At 40.2% G+C, this 26,312-nt stretch overlaps 1 protein-coding gene across 5 annotated transcripts in view; it reads right to left on the bottom strand.

Moving 5' to 3' along the window:
- ADAM11 (ADAM metallopeptidase domain 11) overlaps positions 1–26,312 on the bottom strand; it is a 1,438,613-nt gene that overhangs the window by 702,539 nt on the left and 709,762 nt on the right. For all 5 annotated transcript variants that reach the window (XM_044055102.1, XM_044055103.1, XM_044055105.1 and 2 more), the window contains exon 11: positions 21,252–21,418. In XM_044055102.1, coding sequence (XP_043911037.1) covers positions 21,252–21,418 — 167 coding nt within the window. The remainder of the gene's footprint in view (positions 1–21,251; positions 21,419–26,312) is intronic.

Raw genomic sequence — 26,312 nt, 5'->3', positions numbered from 1 at the left:
CTTCCTCCACCTTATACGATAAGCAGATCACCAGATTACCACCTTCTTATCAAATAATAAAAAATAGCTTCTACGTAGATCTGGCTACTCTTATCAAATAGTTCACTTCTAATAATTTTTTTACTGTTGTCATTAAAAGTGAATTACTTAACACCACTGTTTGGGTCACATGAATGCTTCTAAACTGGGCTTACTGTTATGTATATTGGATTATACTACATAATGTATAAACATTTTGGCATCTGGCTTGAATTTACTCCAGTATTGCTAGAAATTCAGTGGATTCTTAAGCCCTGAAGATTATACATCCACAAGTAGGAAAATTAATGCAACAATTAAACTATGGTCTATAAAAAAGTCCCATGCAACTTCAAAGAATCAACATGGCACTCAGGTTCCACCTAACAGGATCTGTTGGTCTGAAATTGGCATTCCTCAGGAGGAAGTATTAGTATTAGTGTTACACCCTGAAGAGGGCTGTCTGGTTTCTAATGAAAGAAAGTTTGGACTACCTGGTCTAGAACCTCCTATTCTAACTGCAGTTTTTAGGGTACTGCACATCACTGAAAGCCAAGCTGATTCCCAAAAAAGAACAATAAATACTGAGACCCAACTCAAAAACAGCAACAATGCTTCTTACAGAACCTGTGAAGAAACCAAGGATAACTACAGTAATTATGCCTTCACTATGTTGGGCCCCTCCACGTGGGATAAGCTTATTATTCACATTAGGTACACCTTGATTTGAGGGATTTCAAGGAAAAAAAAGTTAGTAGATATCTTAAAAGTCAAAAGCTGCATGTAAGTATTTTCAGCACTTCCCCTCTCCAGTTACCCAATTACACACACAGCAGCATCCTTCCCTCCACTATCCATTTCTATTATTGCATTTCTTACTCAGATGACTCCCTAAACTCCTCTATAGAAGGCTAATTTAACTGGAAATACACTCCTACATGCGATAATCTAATGACCTATAAAATCTATCCTGTCCTGATCACAATACAGCACCTAAATGTTACTTTCCGTTGTGCATAGGATTCATGTACATACATCTGTATTGTGATTTCTCATCGAAATGCACACCATTGGCATTGTTAGATGACACTTGCTTTGGCTGAGTAGTATAGTTTTCTACGTACTGCAGTGTGGATTATGTGATATATGCAGCCTTGATGTAATTAAACTACCTATGTACACATTTACTTTAGAATAGTTCTGTGACAGTAGCTTTGACAGTCATTGAAATTAGTCTATTCTGGACCACACCAGGATTCCAATTAATAAAAACTAGATGAACACATAAAATAACCCATACAGTGCCCAGTGCTGGTCTGACCTGTAATGTCTGGGAGGACTAAGGTAAAGAGGTAAAATCTGCAGGTGAAGAACAATGCAATCCACATTACCATCTGATACTGCTCTCTTCAAATTACCTGCAGGCCTTCTTCTTAGGAAATCTCAGGCCACACTACTTTCCTGCAGTGATAATTTATGTTGAAAACTCATAGAAAATGGGCCTGAACTGATGAGCATCCAAAGTGTTGCTTAGGATCAATAAAGTTACCTGGACCTAGAATCATAGTGTACCAAATACTGATTTTAAATTTAAAATAACATGATGCCACAAAATTCTGAATGGCCACTTTACATTATGTAACTTTTCTGGCACCATTCATCGGCTAGTAGCATTACCAGTGTTGATGGCATGAATGTATCACTATGCAAGCCAGCAAAGGGAACAACTGGCTAATTCAAAGCATGCAATTACAGCAGGTAAAACCTGATTATAATTCTTTGTGGTACATGGAGTTTTATCTGATCCATGTACTACATGCTACAAAAAAAAAAAAAAAAAAAAAGCTGAAGTGTTTTATTGATTTTGAAAGCCAGTAAAGCACTTAGCAGGTGCTGTCACATAGACAGCAAGTACGGAAAAAAAAATCAGGGAGAGTTTTCAAATACTGGCCTAATTTAAATAAGTGACTTACAGACTGACTTGCATGGTGATAGGAGGAAAGATATACAGAGACCACTGAGAGTTAAGGAATGTCCCTTCCCTTATATTCAACTGTAACAGCACTTAGGAGGTGTGTAACATTTGTTACACACCAATGAATGCGCTGTTATGGTTAGGTCTTGTGCTCAGATATGCGCAACATGTTTATCCTTTTTCCGATTTTCAAGTGTAATCACAGTACCATGTACTACAATCAGATGATATTGTCTTGGGCATAATCATCCTGTTGACATGCCTGCAGTGGCAGAAAACCAAGTTTTCATGACTAAAGTGAGCAAACATGACTTATTGGAGGGATGGTTACAGGCAGTGTCTAATTGGCATGGAGATGCAGTCTGGAGAGAGAGAGAGAGAAAGACATAGAGACATTTACATACTTAAAAAAATGAACCAATATATTTTATAAGGGCAGATGGTTAACACACTGCTTCTGTGTACTCATTTTGTACATGCTTACTGATTTTCAAAGAAAACTTTTCTCATTGGTGTCAATTGTCACAGCCAGTTATTCTTATCTCCTCGGAAATTTAGAAGTTTGGCACATCCTTGCACTGCTAGTTGAAAGAATACATCCAGTATAAATGTAGGTTCCACCTCTCTCCCTTACCTAATAATATGCCGTCATCATTACTGGTTTGCATATTTTTTCTTCCTGCAGAGTGCCACAGAAGACTTTTCATGCAGTTTGTACATATTTTGTCATGCAACACAAGAGCTTCCTTCTTAGGTCCACTTAAGAATGTGGTCCAAGTATAGAATACATAGGTTCATAAGTAAGTGCTAGGCTAGGTGCCCTTTTGAGCTATTTGAAACCTAGCCAGTTTCACTTTGGGTGCTTGAATTAACCTATCCCATTTGGTGTTAGATTGGCCTTAACCATCCCATGGTCAATAATTATATATTATCCCTATTGAGAATATCTGGCATCATACCATAGATAATTGGATACATATAAAAATTATACCATAGATAATTGATAATTGGATGCCTATAGCCATTATATTACAAATAGCTAATCAGTGTGGTGATTGACTTAACCTATCCCATTTGGTGTTAGATTGGCCTCAACCATCCCATGGTCAATAATTATATATTATCCCTATTGAGAATATCTGGCATCATACCATAGATAATTTGATACATATACAAATTATACCATAGATAATTGATAATGTGATGCCTATAGCCATTATATTACAAATAGCTAATCAGTGTGGTGCTGGGCTCACTAATCACATATATATGTATATGTGTCCCTAAGCGAACACAAGCAGTTCCCAAGAATGCATATTTTTATGTTCCATCTGTTCACTCATTAGTCTTATACTACTCTTAAAATGTCACATGTGAAATATTTTTTCGTTTTAAGTATTAAGTGTCATTTGCCACTAAGTATATGCCCTGTAACTACTTCATGAAATCATTTTTTCCTGGCATGTTAAGTTCTGAGAGATGGCACTGCGCAAGCCTGTTTGGTGTTGGAGAAGTTATGCTATTTAGACATGAAAATGCAATGCTAATTAGCTGTCCAGATATTTTGGCCAGATGTAACTACTTTGTCTAGATTTTCAGTATCTAAAGGTTGAAAGGGGTTTGAGGGTTGGTATAATGTTTGAAACGTTTACCTCACAGACACAAGGTAAAGGGTATGATTCTCATCTTTGAAAGGTAAATTGGTTAGGCTTAAAATGGCCTACTAGGGAAGCTAGTCTGGTACTTACTTATGAAACTTGACAGGTATGCCCACAGTCTTAGAGAAACTAGTTCTTCAGTGTCAGGTTAAATCACAAATTATGACAAAATGCCCCATTAGTGCAATGAACACGTTTTGAAAATATTGAGGTCAATGCCTCTGGAAAACAGTCTGGCTTTACATTGATCTTGCTGTGTTTAGTGCATAGAAAATAAGTCTTCTATCATACAGTATGGTCAAAACAAAGCCCCACAGCAGATGCATATACGACATAATATGGAAATTAAAGTGTGACAAGCAGGCCTTTGTTTGATAAGCAAACAGCAGGAGTTATGTTAGCAGCTTCTCAGCAGCAAAGGGTGCTTAAATTATTATCAAGTACACAATCTAACCAAATTAAAAAAAAAGACACTTTCATCACAACTCTGAACCCTGCAAATGGAATGTATTATAAACAATCCCCCTAGATGAAGCAGTCTCACATTTCAATGACACCTTTCTGAAAACTCTAAATAACTTAGCCCCTGTAAGAACAAAAAAGTAAAATATGATCGATCACCATGATGAACAAAGGGAACCAAATCACTCATGCTGCAAAGGGACAATGCCTAAAAGGACTGGTATAGGAATACAAATAAAACACGAAACACCTTACAAAAGTTTAGACATCTCAGAAACCTCACTGTGCTGAAACCCACAAAAATGCCATGAAACTCTGGGCAAACTACCACACCTTGCTCTTCTACACTAATAATGAAGACTCCATTGCCACTCAATTAAACTGCAGTTTCATCAAGACAGACCTATCCCTGATTGGCGACTGTCACATTTCCCCCTTCCATTTCAACTTACCAGAAAACCACTTAAAGCCATTTAACTTTCATGCTGTTCCAACCAACATTGTAAAGAAATGTACAGAACAAATTAAAACCAACAACCCCAGCTACTGATAATCTTTCAGCCATTTTTCTAAAAACTGCTGCAGATGAACTACCATTCCCTATCGCTATGCAATTTGTCACTCCTCTCAGAAATACTATTGAAAATGTATTCACACAGTTCATGCAGTTTATAACTAATGACAATCTGTTCTCCAAAATCCAACAAGGACTCAGACCCTGCATTTACAACTGCTGTTATTTTCACTAGCATCATTAACTTACATAGAAATGAGGACAACTTAGTTTCTTCCCATTTCCTTGTCTTATCCAAAGCATTTGACAGAATGTCCCAACAAAAATGTCTTTCCTGAGCTTGCTTTCCAGGACTTTCACAAGACTTTATCTTTATTCTTTCTTCTCTCTCCTGGTTCCACAGCTACCCATCCAATAACCAGCAAGAAGTTAAATGGCAGCAACATCTTCAAACAGTCTCTGTTGGTGTACTGCAAGGATCTATGCTTGTCCCTTTCTACTTAACATTTTTATAAATAAACTTTACAATGCCACTAAACTTTCATGTTCATTGCACTAATGGAGCATTTCCTCATAATTGTGATTTAACCTGACACTGCAGAACTAGTGTCACTATGACTGAGGGCATACCTCTCATAGGCTCATAAGAAGAAGACCAGTCGGCATAATGGTTAATGTATCCTGAATACGGAATGGAGACTCCATGCAGGAGTACAAAAACATGAGTTTATTCAGCAGATAAGACACAAATTAACGCTGTACACACACTACATTTTTGTTTCAATTACTTCTTCAGATGTGGACTGAATCTTATCAGAATGCTTTTATAATGCCTCCAATACAAAAATTCCATCAATTAACCCCTTCGGTTTCCCCATTTTTCTAGTGTAGTGTGCACACGAAGAGCAACTGCTGAACTGGAAACACATTGCCCTTTGTGTATACACTACTGGTACCTGTGGACTTCTTAGTGATTTTTGGTGCCTTGGTGTACTTTTTGTTTTTTGTTGTTTTTTTATAATGGTTAAGGTCTTCATCTCCCATGAACAAGGTACAAAGTTTGATCCTGACCTCTGACCAATGCCTGTTTGGAGTTGCATATTCGCCTAGTGTCTCCCTGGGGTTCCTCCCACCTAAAAAAAAACATACTGAGTATTTCCATCTCAAACAAACCAATGAATGGAGCTGTGGGCAGCAGCACAGACTCTACATGGTGCCATATAGAGGGAAGAGTTGTACAGACCAACTGCTTTGGGCATCCTCAAAATAAGAGAACATGGATCAGAAACTGTGCTCTGGGGAAGGATTAGACACTCAGCAGTGTAAAATATGTCCGATTAGCCACTCAGTGGTGTAAAATATGACTCTAGGTGATTTGGTCATGTTGACTAATGTTGCCAAATGGGCAAGGGTTTTTGGGTTGAGGAGCTAGCTTATTCCAATGTACATCAGCAACCCAGGGGTGTATGTGCCCCTATTGGGCAGTGTATGCCCACAATAAAGCTCTGCTGAGTGAAAGCTGGATGTTAAACCAATCAAGAAGGAAATAGGTGGAGTTGAAGAAGAATGACAGTGCCTCAAAGTAGCATGTCTGAGAACTACAGCACTGATATGTGGTCACGACAGGTATGGAAATAAGGTACACAAGGAAAGCTGGTGGTGGAATGCAGAAGTTTAGGAAGTTATCAAAAAAAGGAGTGCAGGAAAAAGTAGGAGATAGAAAAGACTAACCAGGCTATGAAGGAACAATGATTGGCTAACAAAGAAGCTAAGAAAGGATTTGCAATAGCAAAGAACAGGGCATCAGAGGCATTCTACCAGCTTCTGGAAAATGACTCAGTAGTTGGTATAAAGAAACTATATCAGGTTGCAAGGTCCAAAGGACATCAAAGGCAGATGGAAGGAGAATTTCTGGCAGCCTCTGAATGAAGAAAATCCACAAAAGTTGTACTGCACCAGACGCAGCCTATGATGAGAGAAGAAGAGGAGCCCACCCTAGAAGAAGTACGAACAGCACTAAGGAAGATGAAGTCAGGGAAAGCAGCAGGCTCAGATGAGGTCACAGCAGATATGATAAAGATGCTGGGTGAGATAGGGGAGAAATGCCTCCTGAGGGTACTAATAGCAGTGTGGACAGAAAGGAGTATCCCAGATGACTGGAGAATTGGCATACTCATGCCAGTGTACAAGAACAAAGGGGCATCCACAACTGTGGGCAGTACAGAAGCATCAAACTCCTGTCACATTGCATGAAAGTTCTGGAGAGGGTGCTTGATAAATGGATACGCAGAGCAGTAGAATGTAAGATGGGAGACGCGCATTTCAGATTCAGATCAGGATACAGCACAACTGACCTGATGTTTTCAGTGAGACAGATAGTGAGATGAGGACCAAGTCCAACTGGGCATTCCTAGACTTGGAGAAAGCATTTAACAAGGTCCCAAGAAAGATGTCTTGTGCAGTGCTGTGGTGGTTCTAAGTCCCAGAAACATTGGCAGAATTAGTGCAGGCTATATATAAGGACCCAATGACTCAAGTATGAACAGTGTTCAGTCTCACAGAGGAGTGGGTGTGCATCAGGGTTCAGCTCTGAGCTCACTGCTGTTCATACTGGTGATGGACTACATTAGTAAACAGGTCAGAGGGGACAGATCAACAAATTTGCTGTCTGCAGACGATATGTCATTACAGGCAGACTCTGAGCAAGAATTTTAGCAAAGGATAGGGGAATGGAATGCAAAACTGAAGGCACATGGGCTGAAACTAAGCACAGATAAGAAGGTGGCAATGGTAGCAAAGTGGGGAAATCAGAAGAAGCTAAATATTGAGATATATGGGAAGACAGTGGAACAGGTTAATAGCCTCAATAATTGAGGAGGGGTGGTTGAGAAGAAGAGAAGTCTGAATGAAGAGGTCAAAGCTAGAATCAGCGGGGCTGCAGCCAGCTTTAGTGTATAGCAGAAGAATGCCAAAGAAGATGAAAAGTAAGGTGTACACGACAGCAATGTGACTAGTACTACTGTATGGTACAGAAACTGGGGCAATAAAGGCAGAGCAGATGAAGAAGCTAGACGTGATGGAAATGAAGTGCCTGAGATGGGTGGTATGATGCACATTTTGGGACAGACAAAGAAATAAGGACATAATCTATCTATCTGGATGCGAACAATCTGTAAAATGGCTCTCCTCCTCTTCTCCTTTCCTGCCTATCTCTACTGGTGCTCCACAAGGTTCCACCGTAGGTCCCCTTTTATTCAACATCTTCACCAATGACCTCTTCACCTCTTGCAATCAGTCATCTCTCATACAATACGCTGATGACTCCACTATTATTTCTACAGCCAACAACATCTCTGACCTACACTCTCCAACCCAAAAAGCTCTACTTTCCACCGAACAATGGCTTTCAAAACATGTACTAATCCTCGATCCCAAAAAAAAAAAACAAATTCTTACTCTTCCTGCCCATTCTCCTGCTCATCATAGATCCTCCTTTGTCATTAAGTCTTATAACAATACAGCCATCCAACCTGACACCTACACTAAACTCTTAGGGGGTCATCATCGACGATGAACTAAAATTCAATCAACACATACAGCAATGCATAAAGAAAACCCATCAGAAACTAGGTCTCTTATATCGGAACAGAAAATACCTCATTCCTGAGGCTACTCACCCTAGGACAAGCACTTCTCCTCCCCTCTCTCCTCTATGCCTCCCCAGTTCTCAAAAATATTCAAACAACTACCCTGAACAAACTCCAACAAACATACCACAAAAAAGCCAGATTCGTCACTAACTCCCCAAACAACACACACCACTGTATTGCCTTAAAGTCTCTACAATGGCTGGAACTCCCACAACTACTACATCTCCACCAATTTCACATGCTGCACTCTATGCTCTTTAAACCCTCCTGCTTTCCATCTTTATCTCTTCTAGTCTCCAACTATACCCCTTCTCGATCTGTCCTCACCTCTAATCAGCAATTGCTCGATATCTACCACCCCAGTAAGTCGGTAGGTAAGCAACTCTATAAACACTCTGTGGCCCAAGCTTGGAATAAACTTCCCCTGGACATACGCTCTATCTCTCACACTCCACTATTTAAAAAAGAACTTAAGACACATTTACTCAACTCCAGAACCTGTCCCTGCTATGACCCTACATAGCTCTCCCCTCCCCCACACTCACATCACTCTCAGTTGATCCTACTCACACTCTTGACTCTCCCTCACTTGTACAGTAACAAAGAATTGTCCTGAGAAGAAGAAAAAAAAAAGAAAAGAAAAAAAAATATGTTTTTTCTTTCAATTATAATCTAAAAGTGTAGTTGTTTATTTCTTACTGTTGTTTGCTATTATTGTTTGTAGTACTTGTTTTCTTACTGTAATTGTATATTGTACTTTTTGGAGCTTTTCTCCTCAGGCCTCCACTGAAAATGGGACAAAATCCCAGTTGGACTAACCCGGTTAACAAATGTCAATAAATAAATAAATAAAAATAAATAAATAAGAGCAGAAGCCAAAATAGTTCCGATTGCAGAAAACATCAAAGGGAACAGATTACGGTAGTTCAGATACATGTGCAGAAAAGCAGAAGACAATCTGGTGAAGAAGATTTGGGACAGACAGGAAGAAGCTAAGAGAAAATGAGGATGTCCAGCAAAGAGGTGCATGGATTGTGTGTGAGAAGATCTATGGCAGTCAAACATGAGTGTCAAAGAAGGTAGGAGTGTGGCTTTGAATCAAGAGAGAGACGGTGACAGTTAACAAGATACCCCAACACCCATGCGGAATATGGGAAAAAGGGGGATGATGATGATGATTAAACTTTCCACTTTCATATGACATGCTGATGATTCAACATTTATCTGTTCTGCCCCATCTTTAACATAACTTCAGATCACGCAAAATTGAACACTGTTTCACTGCCATTGAATCATGATTAAAACTGCACAATTACTTCTCAGTCTCCTTCCAAAAAAAAAACCTTAAACTTTTCAGACAAAAGCAGTTCCTTAACCAGAAATGTACATTTCACATCACTTCAAGTAGCAACAGCAAAACAGAAACTGTAAGTTAAATCAAACTACATGGTGTTACAATATTGATGACAAACTCAAGTGTGACCATCACATAACAAAAACTTGAATCCCTCTACAGGGATAAACAGTATCTGACGGAGCTGGAATGATTACCTTAACATCAACTTACCTTCTTCCATCAGTACTTTATTCTTCCACTATCCTATCAGAAATCAACATTACCAATAAATCGAAACTGGCCTCATCCTACTGCAAAGTAACTAAATTTGCAACCTACCTTTCTTATAAAAGTCATCACTGCCTGGCATTAAAACAACTAAATTGGCTTCAACAGACATGCCAACCTGCTTACTCATGACTAATCACAGTGCATGGCCTCTTATGCTCTCCAGAGAAATACCCAGCATTAAAAACACTCCACTGTAGTACTTTCCAACTAGGCACATTCATATTAGCAATAAACTATTCTCTATCAGTGAGTCATATAACACTGCTGGGAATTCTCTCTAATCCCATTGTGTATCAACATTCTGGAAACGTATCCGTACACATATAAAACGGATACAACAGCATCTAAAGCAAACCTGTCTCTGCTTGTCCTACTCACAGGGCTAACCTCCTCGTCAGTCCTTTCTATGGTAGGAACTCTAACCTCGTCTATATTCTATACTCTCCTACTGACTCCACTTGTATAATTACTACATTTATCCCTATTTTTAACTCACATCTTCTTAGTATATCACCTGCCTTCATCCACTAAGAGAAACACTACTCATTCTTTTACTACCCTCCCCAACTACAAACTTTCTTCTGCTCTGTCCTTCCTCTGTCTTCCACATTTCCTTACCACACCATTCCAGCCTTTAGATGGTAACCCATCCCAGAAGTTCTGATCATATACAAGCTAATAGGGTGAGGCTAAGATATATGCCACCAGACCCCCTAAGACTACAACAAAAGATATTTACAAACCTCCCCCAAATTCTCAGTGACATACCTGTATGAGTTCTAAATGACATATGTGCATGGGTTCTGTCTCTGTAGACATATTAAGCTGTAACAGTAGTAAGAAAAAAATCCACAATGACCTCATCTCAAGAACATGTTGACTTTCCACACGTTATCGATGTTTAATTTATGAGCAGCACCATAACCAAACTTCAAGTCACTGTTAACTCAATGTGTGTAGAATAGCCAGAAAAGTTGAAGGGTATAATACAGAACAAGCCAATGCATGTTAATTTAGCAAAAGACTAAATTTGGGTGCTTGGTTCTGCTGTTTGGTTCTTCAGTGGGGTGCCTTCTATCTGGAATATACATGGGGTTTTGCTGGGTGCCTCAGTTTCATTCCTTTTCCCCAAAACATGATGTAAGTGAACTGGTGATCTCACAAGATGCCAGTAACTGTGAGTGCCATGTGTAAGTGAGAGTGAGTGTGAGTCCTGTAATGGCTAGTACTCCATCTGGGATAAGTCTCACTGACTTGCACCCACAGAGTGCTGCTCTGTCTCCCCAAAATAATGAACTGGATTAAGCAGGTATTCAGAAAATAAATGAATGAATGAAAGAAATAAAGATGTATTTAATGTAGTGTGAAAACAGCTTTGGGATTTTTAGCCCTGTTAATTGACATTTCTGCACTTCATACTGTATGCCAACATGCAACACCCTACCAAGGAACAGTGCAGGTACATGCCCCACATAAATCTAGTGGGCTCCTCAAATAAACCCAATGATATGGTTTAAGCAACATCTGCAGACAGTAAAAAGTCACTACATATTCAACAAAGTCTCCGTACTGGTAATATATTATTCTAACAAAGTCTCTGTACTGGTAACATATTATTCTAACAATGCACACTGCTACTAACTATAAATGAGCCCAGCAGATTCTATAAGATCCTTTCCTACACTTACCCTAGTGAACAGTAATGGTATATGGCACAGTACAAGTAAAAAAGACAGGTCACCAAGCTGACTGTTGTTGTCTGTTCAGGAACAGAGTTATCATTATGAGCCAGGATATGGGGCATGTGATCAGACATACACCCCACCCCACCCAACCAAAGATGATCAAAACTTTAAAATTGTTGTTTTAGTGTTTTCCATGTCAAGATACTTAAGTCATACATTTTAAAGCAACTTTCTGCACTAAAATCTCCATGAACAGAATAAGGAAGGTACAGTGACTGATAGAAAAATTGATGCATATTGCAATATGGATGACAAAACAGAAAATGACCGATATTTGTTGTGCTGCAGCACATACTGAAGGCCATGAAGTGAAGCTACAGTCAGAAAAACGTTAGGTAAGCCAAGTGCTCCTTCTGAGCCTATAAGTATTTTTTTTCTTTTGTATGTATTGTAATCTAAAGACTACAATAAGCTATGCTTTGGTTAATGTGGCATTACTAACAAACATACCTGATAAATAATACGGGATAAGTTTTACTTTCTGAGTAAGAGTCAGATAAAACATACCTTGTCAGACCAGAATCAGTGAAAATATTTCTTTCTGAATTTACTGAGTCAGGGCCTGCATTTTCCCCAATCATGAAACAACCTCAAAATTTATTATATTAGGCAGGGGGGTCCAGAGGTCTCCTCCTGTATGGGGAGAGTGGGGGACAGAGCCCCCATACAAAACACCTTGTTTCTGGTTGTAGGACATTTTGGTCAAATGCTATTCCAACAAATTGTGTTCATCAAAACAGAACTCAATGTCCCTGCATTTAGTCTCCAGACTATAATCCAGAAAATATGAGCAAAATTCCCCCATACAATATAAAAAATAAAGCTATCAACAAACTATTTAAAGATACTAGTGTACAGTATTGGACAAAAATGGTCACCCCATGGGAGAGCTTCTACAGTTCCTCAACTCCAGAAAGAAAGGCAATTTTTTTAGGAGGGGATGCCAGATCATGGAGCTGCACCAGGTGTCCAAACTAGCTACGGGTCTGCTTACTTTCTCATTACTTAGATCTGTACCCACTATCATTTTCCTATGTGTAATCTCACTTCTTCACATTAACTGCCTAGATTCAGTACTCACATTTGTGCCTCATTTTCTGCTTCTATTTATTTTGTCTGACATTCCTTGACCTACTTTGCTTTGCATGATCCCAATTAATCCAGCATATCCAACTCTATATTCATTTAATGTCCTACATGCAGTCTAGTTTACTTTTAGTAAGGGTAAGTATGTGTGTGTGTGTGTGTGTGTGTGTGTGTGTGTGTGTGTGTGTGTGTGTGTGTGTGTGTGTGTGTGTGTGTGTGTGCGTGCATGCGTGTGTGTGTGTGTGTTTTGATCATCACAGCTGTGCAAAAACAATAAACCTGATTTGGTCCCACGGTTTGTGTGAGACTGTTGCGTGCTGTTAGCGTGCTTTTTCAACCTTTCTTCAACATTGTGTGACTAAGAAATGCATGCATTTAAGGGGTGTTAGGGGCTTGTCCTCTTTGTCCTCTATACGAGGGCGTGTAAAACGGAGCCTTAGCAGAATGTAAAACGGAGCCTTAAGCAGCTTAAGGCTCCGTTTTACATTCTGCTTAGCTTAAGGCTCTGTTTTACATTCTGCTTAACTTAAGCAGAATGTAAAACGGAGCCTTAAGCAGAAATATGCAGATTCTACCACAACTACAAACAGCTTTTTGCACGTCACCTTTATTTACAATGGGCTACAGTTTAGATCAAGATGTTCCTCATATAATGCCATTTCAGCTAATAAGGTCCACAAAATGTGGAATGTGCATCCACCAGTCACAGTTATTGAACGTAGCCTGTGTTAATTCAGTAAAACTTGAAATGCCTGTCTCTGTCATTTTCTGATATATGCTACAGACTTCTGTGAAATAATTATGTCATTTTGATTTCATATCAGAACATTGACTATTCAACTAGCAAGTCTCAGTGGAGCACTCTTTGCAAAAGATTAGAAGTCTTTTCACATCAAATCCTGTTAAGTGTGCAATTTTCCCCTCTTAAATCTAATTTTTTAGGTGAATTCCTTTGGAACTGTGGTTTCTATCAAGTTCTGTTCATACTTGTATTTCTATTTATTCTCCAAATAATTACGATGTGCCAGCCGTAGTGTTCTACTTTGCCAAATTCTACAGTTCCCTTAACAACTAAAAATAAGTCTCTAATGTCCCTTCATATTTACTAATGTAGATATTTACTTACTACTATAACAGGTTTTTGCTTTATGTATATATGGCTGTTTCTTTTTTGTATATGAACTATTTTCAGTCTGTTCAATAAGTTACTTTAACAGATATGTGTTATCTCTCCTAAAAGCATTGTTTGTATTATATGAATAAGCATAATTGCTTTCCTATTCATGCATTATTTTTATTTATTGTTGACTAAAAAATAAACTTCTATAAAAAGTATAATTAAATTTAAATTGTTGACCTCTATAAGAAAGGAAAACATTTTCTTTTTACCAAATGTGCTCGATTATTGGACCAGGAATCTGTTCCTATAAAAACAGCAAATATATTAAATCATAACATAGCCATAATAAAATACAAATAGCTTACTGAAGTGTTACGAGTTTATCTTGATATTATAGCAATAAGTCAAAAGTGCAATTGTCTTAAGTTCATGAACCTAACCATATATACAACATTTCCTATTGTACAATAAATATGAATTTAAATCGTCCTGTTACAAGTCTCTTTTGTTCTGTTATCCATTCTGTTTATAAGTTTTGGCAACCTTCCACTATAATAGGAGCAACATCTTATTGCCATTGAATGAAGGGAAATGAACTCTCATCAAAATAACAATTGTTATGGGAATAGATCATTCAAGCAGGAAATGGATGGATACAATAGCTATTTAATTCAAAGTTCAAGTATTTCTGTTGTTTCTCATGTATACAGTCTGTTAATGTGCTGTGAATATCCCAGAAGTTATGCTTTCTGCTATTCACTGAAGACAGTCAATATAATAAGAAACTGAGTGAGGTATGTTAGGGACATTTACTTATTATTTTTAATCTGCCTATACTGTACCAGATGGACATCTGATTATTGCCCTTATGCACATGCTAATCTCTGTACCCTTTGGCGCATGCATTATGTCAGTATGCTAAGCAATATGGCTTTGCCACAGTATACAGTTATAAGCTAGGGAACTGAAATGTCACTTTCAGCAATACTGAAATCAAAGCACTGAATATTGGAATGACAAAGGCCGACAATATTGAATGTCCAAACATGACTCCTTCATGCTAGCACTTGATCCTCGGTGCAGAGTGGTAAAGAGTTTCAGGATTTCAAATGTTTGCAAGGTTGCTGGTATTCAGCATTCTGGGATTCTGTTTTGTTTCCATCCGCGTTAACAAAAATATAACCTCCAATACATACCAGGATACAATCCCTCAGCTTCTGAAATTTTACTGAAGTTTGTTTTCATCATGAAGGGCATTTTAAATAATTCATATCTCCAAAGAGAGAAACAAAACTGGTTTCTCCAGTGGTGTTAATGTCAATGTTACTTACTCTTGATTTATAGGTTCATAGATAAGTACTATGCAGTCGGTCTGCAGACCATTTCAAGTCTAGCCAAAAAAACCCTATTTAAAATTTTCCTCAAGGTTAAAGGAGGGCAAGACAAGACAGACATTGAGAGAATTTGAGGCTGCCCATCCAATTACCTAGATTTGTATTAAAGATGGCATGTGTGTGTGTGTGTGTGTGTGTGTGTGTGTGTGTGTGTGTGTGTGTGTGTGTGTGTGTGTGTGTGTGTGTGTGTGTGTGTGTGTGTGTGTGTGTGTGTGTGTGTGTGTGTGTGCAGCTGAGGGGGAGGGACTGTAGATTTCCTTTGCACGGTCTATGAAACTATTTGCTTCCTGCATGTATTTCCAACAGGGTGGCATTACCTCTGCTTGGTGAAATTCAGTGATTATTGCGTTTGTTCCAGCATGCACAGACCTTTAGGATTCAGAATTAATAATGTGATTTAGGGGGACACCATCAGGCTTTTGATTCTTTTCATGTTTTCCCCCTCACTGCAGCGGCAGTGCAGTAGCAATGGAATATGTGCTTTAAATCTGAAGACTGTGGAATGAAACCCAAGTGGTGTGTTATTATATAACAGTACACTAGTGTTTTCCCTTTCGGAAACTTCAACATTAATTACTATTTTAAAGAATCCAGCTTCCATTACTTTTCTATTTGTTTATTTAACACAGTTGCATTTCTTTTTTTAAACAGTACCCAGTATGCTAACTACAAACTAGAAATACGTCAGTCTGCTATTTAAACTATGAAAACTTGAAATAATTTTTATTCTGCAGACTTGATTTGACAACCAAAGTTTCTGAATGTACAGAGAATAACTTTGAGTAACTCACAGCACTCCTGGGTTCTCCCTACGACAGTCATTTATCTCAAAGGGGTCTAATTTACTAAAGGGAAAAATACAGTACCTAACTGACATGAAAGAAGGATTACAATGCATTAGGCATGCATACAATTATGTAGGGTCTCTACTTTTTCATGGAATAGCACAGTTATGTTTTATACTGCTGCTGCTGCTGCTGGGGAGATTGTGTTATCTGCTGCTGCTAGGGGGGATTGTGTTATCTGCTGCTGCAAGGGGGGTTGTGTTATCTGCTGCTGCTGGGGAGATTGTGCCATCTGCTGCTAGGGGGATTGTGCTATCTGCTGCTGATGGGGGGATTGTGTTATCTGCTGCTGCTAGGGGGATTGTGTTATCTGCTGCTGCTGGGGGGATTGTGTTATCTGCTGCTGGGGGAGGATTTTGTTATCTGCTGCTGCTGGGGGATTGTGTTATCTGCTGCTGCTGGGGGGGGATTGTGTTATCTGCTGCTGCTGGGGGGATTGTGTTATCTGCTGCTGCTGCTGGGGGACTGTGTTATCTGCTGCTGCTAGGGGGGGTTGTGTTATCTGCTGCTGCTGTTGGGGGTTTGTGTTATCTGATGCTGCTGCTGCTGGGGGGATTATGTTATCTGCTGCTGCTGTTGGGGGTTTGTGTTATCTGCTGCTGATGCTGGGGGGATTGTGTTATCTGCTGCTGATGCTGGGGGGATTGTGTTATCTGCTGCTGATGCTGGGGGGGATTGTGTTATCTGCTGCTGAAGCTGGGGGGGATTGTGGTATCTGCTGTTGCTGGGGGGATTGTGTTATCTGCTGCTGGGAGGATTGTGTTATCTGCTGCTGCTGGGGGATTGTGTTATCTGCTGCTGCTGCTGTGGGGATTGTGTTATCTGCTACTGCTGCTGGGGGATTGTGTTATCTGCTGCTGCTGGGGGATTGTGTCATCTGCTACTGCTGCTGTGGGGATTGTGTTATGTGCTACTGCTGCTGTGGGGATTGTGTTATCTGCTGCTGCTGCTGCTGCTGGGGGATTGTGTTATCTGCTGTTGGCTGTTGGGGGGATTGTGTTATCTGCTGCTGGGGGATTGTGTTATCTGCTGCTGCTGGGGGGATTGTGTTATCTGCTGCTTCTGGGGGGATTGTGTTTGCTGCTGCTGAGGGGATTGTGTTATCTGATGCTGCTGGGGGGTTGTGTTATCTGCTGCTGCTGGGGGGATTGTGTTATCTGCTGCTGAGGGGATTGTGTTATCTGCTGCAGCTGAGGGGATTGTGTTATTTGCTGCTGCTGAGGGGATTGTGTTATCTGCTGCTGCTGCTGCTGCTGCTGGGGGGACTGTGTTATCTGCTGATGCTTCTGGGGGGGATTGTGTTATCTGCTGCTGGGGAGGATTGTGTTATCTGCTGCTGCTGGGGGGATTGTGTTATCTGCTGCTGAGGGGATTGTGTTATCTGCTGCTGCTGCTGGTGGGATTGTGTTATCTGCTTCTGAGGGGATTGTGTTATCTGCTGCTGCTGCTGCTGCTGCTGAGGGGATTGTGTTATCTGCTGCTGAGGGGATTGTGTTATCTGCTGCTGCTGCTGCTGAGGGGATTGTGTTATCTGCTGCTGAGGGGATTGTGTTATCTGCTGCTGCTGGGGGGACTGTGTTATCTGCTGATGCTTCTGGGGGGATTGTGTTATCTGCTGCTGGGGGAGGACTGTGTTATCTGCTGCTGCTAGGGGGATTGTGTTATCTGCTGTTGTTGCTGGGGGGACTGTGTTATCTGCTGATGCTTCTGGGGGGATTGTGTTATCTGCTGCTGGGGGAGGATTGTGTTATCTGCTGCTGCTGGGGGGATTGTGTTATCTGCTGCTGGAGGAGGATTGTGTTATCTGCTGCTGCTGAGGGGATTGTTTTATCTGCTGCTGCTGTGGGGATTGTGTTATCTGCTGCTGCTGGGGGGATTGTGTTATCTGCTGCTGAGGGGATTGTGTTATCTGCTGCAGCTGAGGGGATTGTGTTATTTGCTGCTGCTGAGGGGATTGTGTTATCTGCTGCTGCTGCTGGGGGGACTGTGTTATCTGCTGATGCTTCTGGGGGGATTGTGTTATCTGCTGCTGGGGAGGATTGTGTTATCTGCTGCTGCTGGGGGGATTGTGTTATCTGCTGCTGAGGGGATTGTGTTATCTGCTGCTGCTGCTGGTGGGATTGTGTTATCTACTTCTGAGGGGATTGTGTTATCTGCTGCTGCTGCTGAGGGGATTGTGTTATCTGCTGCTGAGGGGATTGTGTTATCTGCTGCTGAGGGGATTGTGTTATCTGCTGCTGCTGCTGAGGGGATTGTGTTATCTGCTGCTGAGGGGATTGTGTTATCTGCTGCTGCTGGGGGGACTGTGTTATCTGCTGATGCTTCTGGGGGTATTGTGTTATCTGCTGCTGGGGGAGGACTGTGTTATCTGCTGCTGCTGGGGGGATTGTGTTATCTGCTGTTGCTGCTGGGGGGACTGTGTTATCTGCTGATGCTTCTGGGGGGATTGTGTTATCTGCTGCTGGGGGAGGATTGTGTTATCTGCTGCTGCTGGGGGGATTGTCTTATCTGCTGCTGGGGGAGGATTGTGTTATCTGCTGCTGCTGAGGGGATTGTTTTATCTGCTGCTGCTGTGGGGATTGTGTTATCTGCTGCTGCTGGGGGGATTGTGTTATCTGCTGTACTGTGTTGTACTTTAAAGGGAGTAAATGCTGAAGTCCTGTGAATGTCCTCCTCTGGAGGAGTTACCTAGTAACTATGAACCTGTTATCAGTTTGCCATCCATTCCCTATTGCAATATTACTAGCTTATCTTTTTTTAATGTAACATAGGCAATGTATTCGTCAAGGGCAACAGACACTTTATTTGTAGATGAATCAATGAAATATAAAGTTGTTTATTAGCAACAACCTTTTCTTTAGTTAAAGATCCCTTTAATGTGGAATTATTTAGATGACTTTACTCAGAGATTTTGCATATTTACTGATATTGGTGGATTGCAATGACAGAAGACTGAGTGGCCTTTTATGGTTGAAAGTTTCTGAAATTGGTAGTTTTGTCATTATTAGTTCATACATTTTGTTTCATTGCTTATTAGAGGAATGTTCAAAACTACAAATTTAAAACACATTCTAACAAGAGGTGATGTATTATACAAGGAATATAATTAATACAATCAGGAAGGTGATTCAAAGAACTCATACATGTATGCATGCCCCTAAAAATGTGAAGGAGCCTATGGTTTGAAAACAACCCAAAGGTAAGCTTAGTCCTCCACTGGTCAAATGCAAAATGAATGTGGGTTTTCATGCCCTTTCAGAGAATATGAGTTTCAAGGGCAGAGAAGTTTACTGCTCATGCTGTCTGTTTTCATTGCAAGACTGTATTGTTTGTTTAGCAAATGGCTATCAGTGTTTGTACTATTTTATTTCAATATCTGTAATCACTGTAGAAGTAAATAAGGAAACAGTATGCACACTGACAGGTTTGAACAGTGTTTGTGGAGTGGCTGGGGAGGGGGCTGCTGTTGGAGTGGCAGGGGGTTACAGACTATCCATTCAAGTAAAACAAAGCTCATCCCTGTCCTTATTCAAATGCAACTTGGATCTAGGGATGGGTAATAGAAAATGTACTCCAAGATTGCCCCTCATGCCACTAATGGATAGAGTCAGTTCCTAAATGCTGCATCCCTTACATGGGGCCCCTCAAATTATCAATGGTATGATCACAGTTATTCTCACTAGGGCTAATATACAATTATCAGCCATGGGATAGGTAAGACCATTCAGGAAATGTTAATTTAAGCACCAAAAGGGAAATTGGCTAAGCTTAAAATGTCCTCTAAGTGAACCTATGTTGTGGTAGTAAACAGTTTTTAATAAATTGCCCTTTTTAGATCACTAAGTGCCCCTCTCACCCTCTGCCTCCCCCCCCAGTCTTCAACAGCTTCCAGCGCCTTTGGGTTCTCCTCATCTCCCTAAGAAACATGAGATGGCCAAAGTAATTCATTTCCTTCTTCCACTGCCCATTCCTCTGGTTGCTAGGCCACTACTCAAACCAGGATCATTAGTATCACCAGTGGATACACCAATGGCCTATCTAGCATATCTAGATCAAGTTATTTATATAATGGCTTTGCACCCCCTGACACCATAATGAGGGCACTCCTACTCTCTGACAATGACTCTACCAAATATAACAGTCCAGAATTTGTAGCATCTTGAGATAAGTCTTAAATGTGCTGGTCAAGTAAACGGCATAGCCACATCAGCAAGTTTAACTGTTCCCATTCCTAGTGCATGGGGACAATAAGGAGAGGGGTTTGAGAAGTAAGACAAGCAATAACCATCTGAAGTGCAGAAAAAGGGTCCCAAGTGATAAACAAGGATAACCATTTTAACTCAAGTCAGTGGGCTCTGACTAGTTAAATACTGGATAGCACTTCTGAAATGTTTCTCTCCCATAATCATTTTATTAAATTTTCTGATCATTGTTATAAAATTGGTAGGCTTTATTAGTACCAGTGCTGCAACTTAAGATAACGGGAAAAAGAGTACAAAGGATTAGACCAGATAAAAATCACTTTAGCTAACAGATCTAAGAGACTCTGTCTCTGATCCCCTCCCTATGGGAGGAATAAAGATGCCTTTGTTGAAGTTTCAAGAAGTTTATGTACTTAACGACAAGTATTCTTGTTCCTTAGAAAAAGAACACTCATCCTTCTGCTTGACTAAATACACCTCTTGAAACTTCAACAATTATTTATTTATTGATTGACTGATTGACCTTTGTTTACTGGAGAAAGTCTGAGTGGGCACAGGTGCCCTTTTTCAGCAGAGGTTATCAGAAATAGAGTTGCCTATATCTGCTAGTTAAAGTGATTACATATGATATAATCTTTTTTTTTCTAAATTTGGTATTATCCTTTATAGTAAGTGTCTCATTATTCTTGTCTCTCTCTCGCACTACCAGATCTGACTCAAGCTTTCTAGATAACCTTTGTTTTAACTTATAATAATGGGTACATCAGCAACCCAAAGTAGAAACTTTAACCAAAGTAAAATCGCTCATAAAAGTGATTAAAAGTTACATTTGTATATAGAGGCCATCTAGATTTATTGTTCTCTTCATGGCGCTCAAACCACATCATTTCCCCAAGAGATGTAATCTACAGATTTCTGGAATGGAATGTTAAAGGATGGCCACGGATATACTCACGAGAAGAGGTGTACTGCATCTCCTTGTTCCTGAATGGACTCTCTTCTATACTTCATGAACTCACGCAAAGTCTGTACTGGGTCTTCTGCTACCTCTATCTTGTCATTCGTAGCCCAGGTTTCCATGGCAACTAGTACAATTCTTGTCCTCAACTGCTCTTTATAAATCTGCAAAGACAAAGACTTGTGAGAAAGCAATGGACAGACTCTGAAGGTGTTACATTTAAACATTTAATAAGACTGCTGTATACTGTTTACTCAGGCTGGGTCATCCTTCTCATTAAAAGGCTTTTTTATTTAGATGAGCATGTAGCTGAACATTAAAGAAGAAGAAGGAAGGAATTACATCAAATCAACTTCATTGGGTGTGGGTGGCTATGAAATCACAAAAAGTATTCGGCATCCATGCACAGTAAAAGCCCCAAATTGTATTTCAGCAAGTATAAAATGGATTTCTTGCTAAAAATCTAGATATTGAATCATGTAGAACATGTAACTGCAATAACTAAGGTTTAGAACTGACCCCAAGTATAAAGAATGGCTAATACATGAGAAATAAGTGCCTCATTTACTGATGGGTTAGAAAGTCCATTACATTCTTTTCTCTCGTGAAGACCAGGGTTCAATAGCTACTTTAAGTAATAAAGACACATGCAGCACTTGGGGTTGGGAGGGTGGCCTAATGGTTAAGGTGTTTGCCTTACAAACACAAGGTGCAGGGTTTGAGTCTCACAAGGGATAATTGGCTAGGCTTACAATGGCTCGCAAGAGCAGTTAGCCTAGTACTAACCTATGACCCTATGACCCTAACGGCTGTGCTGTTTATGCCATTTTTATTATGTCCTGCCTACTGGAGGGCATACAGTAAAAAAATCATGCCAAATCAGCTACCTAGCTTTCACTGCCATTTCCTTTACATCAGTCAGTACTTATTTATGTGCTAACTGGGTAAGTGAATTGATCACTTCTCAAAGGTTTAGACCTCAGAGCAAAGGCTGCACTCTAAGAATGCTAATTAAGTGAGCAACTTCCAAGTTAGCAATTTAACAAATGACTGCTAAAAGACAGAGCTGGTGGATACTGCTTTAGAACAGTATAGCAAATAATTTTTTTTTTTTTTTTTTCAGTGCCACTTTTGCCACACTACTCAGTCTGACACTAGGATTTACTATCAGATTAGACAAGTTCATTTATTTATTTATTTTTGGTTTCCTGGGAAAGTGCACTGATCAATACTGATCAATTTCAGGCTCAGCCTGGCTGAAATACAAACATTTCACAAGCAAAAACAGAATAGTTACGATTAATAACATAAAAAAACTATGTATATACATTCCAGTGAGCAAGCACAATGCAATGTACAATCAAGCACAGTGCAATGTACAATCAAGCAGAGTGCAATATATAAATATATACATTCAAGTCTAAAGTGAGTTAGTCTTCACTGAATCTTGAAAGAGGAGATCAGACTCGGAAAGGACAGAGGTTGGATATGTCCTGCGTTGAAGAAGGAACATTTGGCTTGGATGAAGACGTGCTTTTTGAGCTGCACTCTGAATTTGGAATAAGTGTTGCTTTCCTTGATGTCAGTGGAGAGACCTTGCCAAGGAGTAGGTGCCTGAGAGGAGAAAGCATGTGCAGTGCTGTAGAGATTGGTTCTAGGGGTAATGAGAGGTGGTGTGACAGAGCATGTGCAGTGCTGTAGAGATTGGTTCTAGGGGTAATGAGAGGTGGTGTGACAGAGCATGTGCATGCTGTAGAGATTGGTTCTAGGGGTAATGAGAGGTGGTGTGACAGAGCATGTGCAGTGCTGTAGAGATTGGTTCTAGGGGTAATGAGAAGTGGTATGACAGAGTATGTGCAGTGCTGTAGAGATTGGTTCTAGGGGTAATGAGAGGTGGTGTGACAGAGCATGTGCAGTGCTGTAGAGATTGGTTCTAGGAATAATTAGGGTTTGTGTGGCTTGTCAGAACTATCTCAGGGTAAAGGATTTTATGTGATGTCTAGAGGATTTTTCTTGATGTCTAGCTGCAAGGGGAGTAAATGTGTGTAATTGGAGTTGTTTGTAGAGTCAGTATCCTAAAAGTAGGTTAGATCTTTGTTTTATGGTTAGCCATTTTGCTTTTTCTAAGGTGATACAGTGATGCTCACAGAAAAGTGTTTGTATTTAATCTGCAAATGCTATTAGAGATAGTCTGGAGTGTGGCAATGCTTTTCTTGGAGGCAGACGCAAACACTGGGAGCCCATATACAAGTTGAGAAAGGAGAACTCATAGGTTCATAGGTTCATAGATTAGTACTAAGCTAACTGCCCTTGTAGCCATTTTAAGCTTAGCCAATTATCCCTTGTGAGACTCAAACCCCGCACCTTGTGTTTGTAAGGCAAACACCTTCACCTCAGGCCAACTCCTTTGTCAATGGTTGCTCAGCCTGTTTGGGATAGAAAAGGAGAGATCCTTTTGGCCTAGAAGAGGTGTTTATTTTGACTCTCACTTTGTCTATGTGGAAATGGAAGTTTAGTGATTGGTTAAACCACAGTCTTAAGTATTTGAAGGTGAAGGCTGTCTCCATGGCCTGGTAGTGTAGGTCAAAGACAGTTAAGGAGTCAGGTGCTTGCTGAATTTTCCGTGGAGATCCAAAAAACATAGTTTTGGTCTTAGTGGGGCTGAGAGGTAGTTTACGGTTTATAGGCCATTGGTAGAGCTCACGTAAGTCTGACTGGAGTTGGCAATGAATTCTGGTGTGAGACTTAACTGTTCAGTAAATTACCAAGAAGCTTGCCCAGCATTGGGAGGATGGATATTGGACAGAAGTTTGTTTGCTTTGGGATGGGTTTAATTAGAGCAGTTTTCCAAATCTGTGGCATGGTGTTTTGTGTGTAACATATATTATATGTGGGTAAGAGGTAGACATAGATGGGAGTCCCTATTCAAACAGGGGTTTATGTTGTCAGAACCAGGAGGGGTGTAAGTGGAAATATTTTCAAGTAGAATAGAGACTTCTTTGGGACGTATCCATTTGAAGTGGAAGAGGGGATGAATACTGAGCAGGGTTGGCAATCCATGATCTCTAGGAGGTGTGGAGTTTATTGAAGGGAGATTGCTAAGTTTTGCTGTACCACACTTGAATGGTGTTTGTAGGCAGGGTATCATAAATAGGTTTTCTTCCTGTAAGTAGGTTAACCTCTTTCCAAAAGTGTTTTGGGGAATGTAAGGAGGTAATTTGTTTCTTTGTTTGGAGATTTTTTTTTTGTGCCTTCTGATGGACTTCTTGGTAGGTTACGCGAGACTATAAAGGAGGTGCAGTTGTTATCTGTGGAGGACTGTTTCCATTTTTGCCATAATTCATCCCTTACAGTTAAAATATGTTTGTGTTCAGTGGACAGCCATTCAGTTTTGGTGGGTTTATAAAGCCTGTAGATAAATGTGAAAAATTTGTCTTGCTGGTGGAGTAGACAGCTGGTTAAGCTTACAGCTGCTGTATTACGGTCATGTAAGGAGAAAATATGGTTCCAGTTGTGCGCTGCAAGAAAGGTTCTGCTTTTGTCTATATTTGTATTACTCTGGGTTCTGAAGGCTTTTAAACTTTGTGGTAGTTTTATAGGATGACTGACAACTGTAAAGGTGATTGGGTAGTGGTCTCAGTGATGGTGGCACAATGTTTTCGGTAACAATGGAGCTTGGTATGTTTATAATAATCAGGCGGAGTGTGGAGTGTTTGCAGGATCTGAAGTTAGGTCTTGTTGGTTCTTTTATGATTTGAAGGAGATCTAGGTCTCTATGAAAGTACCCATATCAAATGAAACAGGGCCAAGATAATTAAGATTTAAGTCACTTGGAATGATTATGTTAATATTTGTGGGACAGTTTTTAGGGATGTTATTTATTTATTTTCACATTTGTTAACCGGGTATTGATGAGTGACTGAATTTATCTACGGAAGCAGGGTGTGGTAGACAGGTTTTAGCGGTCAGTAGTGGTTTGCCTTTGTGAGATAAAAATTTTAGAGGAATCCACTTAGGACTGGAGTCTGAGTAAGAGTTTCCTTGGGCAATGACTTTTGGTCTTAGGTTATTTCTGTACAAAATTAGAGCCTCCACCTGATCGTTTACATGGTCTGGCATCATTGGCATATTTGTAGGAGTTTAGAAAGTGTTGGAAAATGAGGAAATCTTTTTTGACCTAGGATTCTGTGACTGCTACAGTGAGTCACTGCATTAAAATATGCTACTAGGAAGTAGCCTCATATGTCCTCTAAATACAAATGTTCTTAACATTAGCTTGGGCTAAGGATGTGTAAATAGGTTCATAGGTGTGTACTAGGCTAATGGCCCTGGAGCCTTTACAAGCCTAGACCATAGGATTACCCTGGCATCGTGCCACCCGACCCTAGTTTCCAGTGCCTCTGTCGAGTAAAGCCACTGGAGTGATCCCTAGGGTGAATTTTCTATTTCCCATCCACTCATCAAGATTTCTCTTGAAGAGGGCAAGTGAGGTGCTCTGTTTGGCATGTATGGGAAGTCTATTCCATAGCACAGGCAGTCTCTGGTTTATGAACCTGTCCCTCCAGCACATTCTGTTGACTATGGTAATGAGGTTGAGGTCTCTGGAGCATGTGGTGTGAAGGGATTGGGATTTCTTTAGATGTTGCATTTCTAACAGAGCTGGGTCAGACATGGCCTTATAGGTCATGCAGAGATCACCTCTAAGTAGGCGATATGAGACAGAGAATTGTTGGAGTTTTTTTGAGTCTGTCCATATAGGGCAAGTATTTAAGGCCTAGGATCCTCTTTGTGAGGTACTTTGGTACAGCTCTTGAAAACACTTATGCAAAATCTGCAAAAGAGTGGAGACATAACACTTGGAAGGGCTCTCCTTCCCAGTCACTTCACGTAAAATGTCTCCAATGGATTAGGGAGGTCAAACAGGCATTTATATGGAGTCATGGATGGGAATCACTCAGATATCACTATAATAACTTTGCCAGACTGTACTACTAGTGTACAGCATTGCATCTCTGATCTCATTTCTGAACCTATGGTACACATAGTATGAGTTAAATC

Source organism: Protopterus annectens, chromosome 13.part0 (assembly GCF_019279795.1).
Source record: "Protopterus annectens isolate FY-2018-M chromosome 13.part0, PAN1.0, whole genome shotgun sequence".
NCBI classification, from domain to species: Eukaryota; Metazoa; Chordata; order Ceratodontiformes; family Protopteridae; genus Protopterus; species Protopterus annectens.
This window is presented reverse-complemented; position numbering and strand designations above follow the sequence as displayed.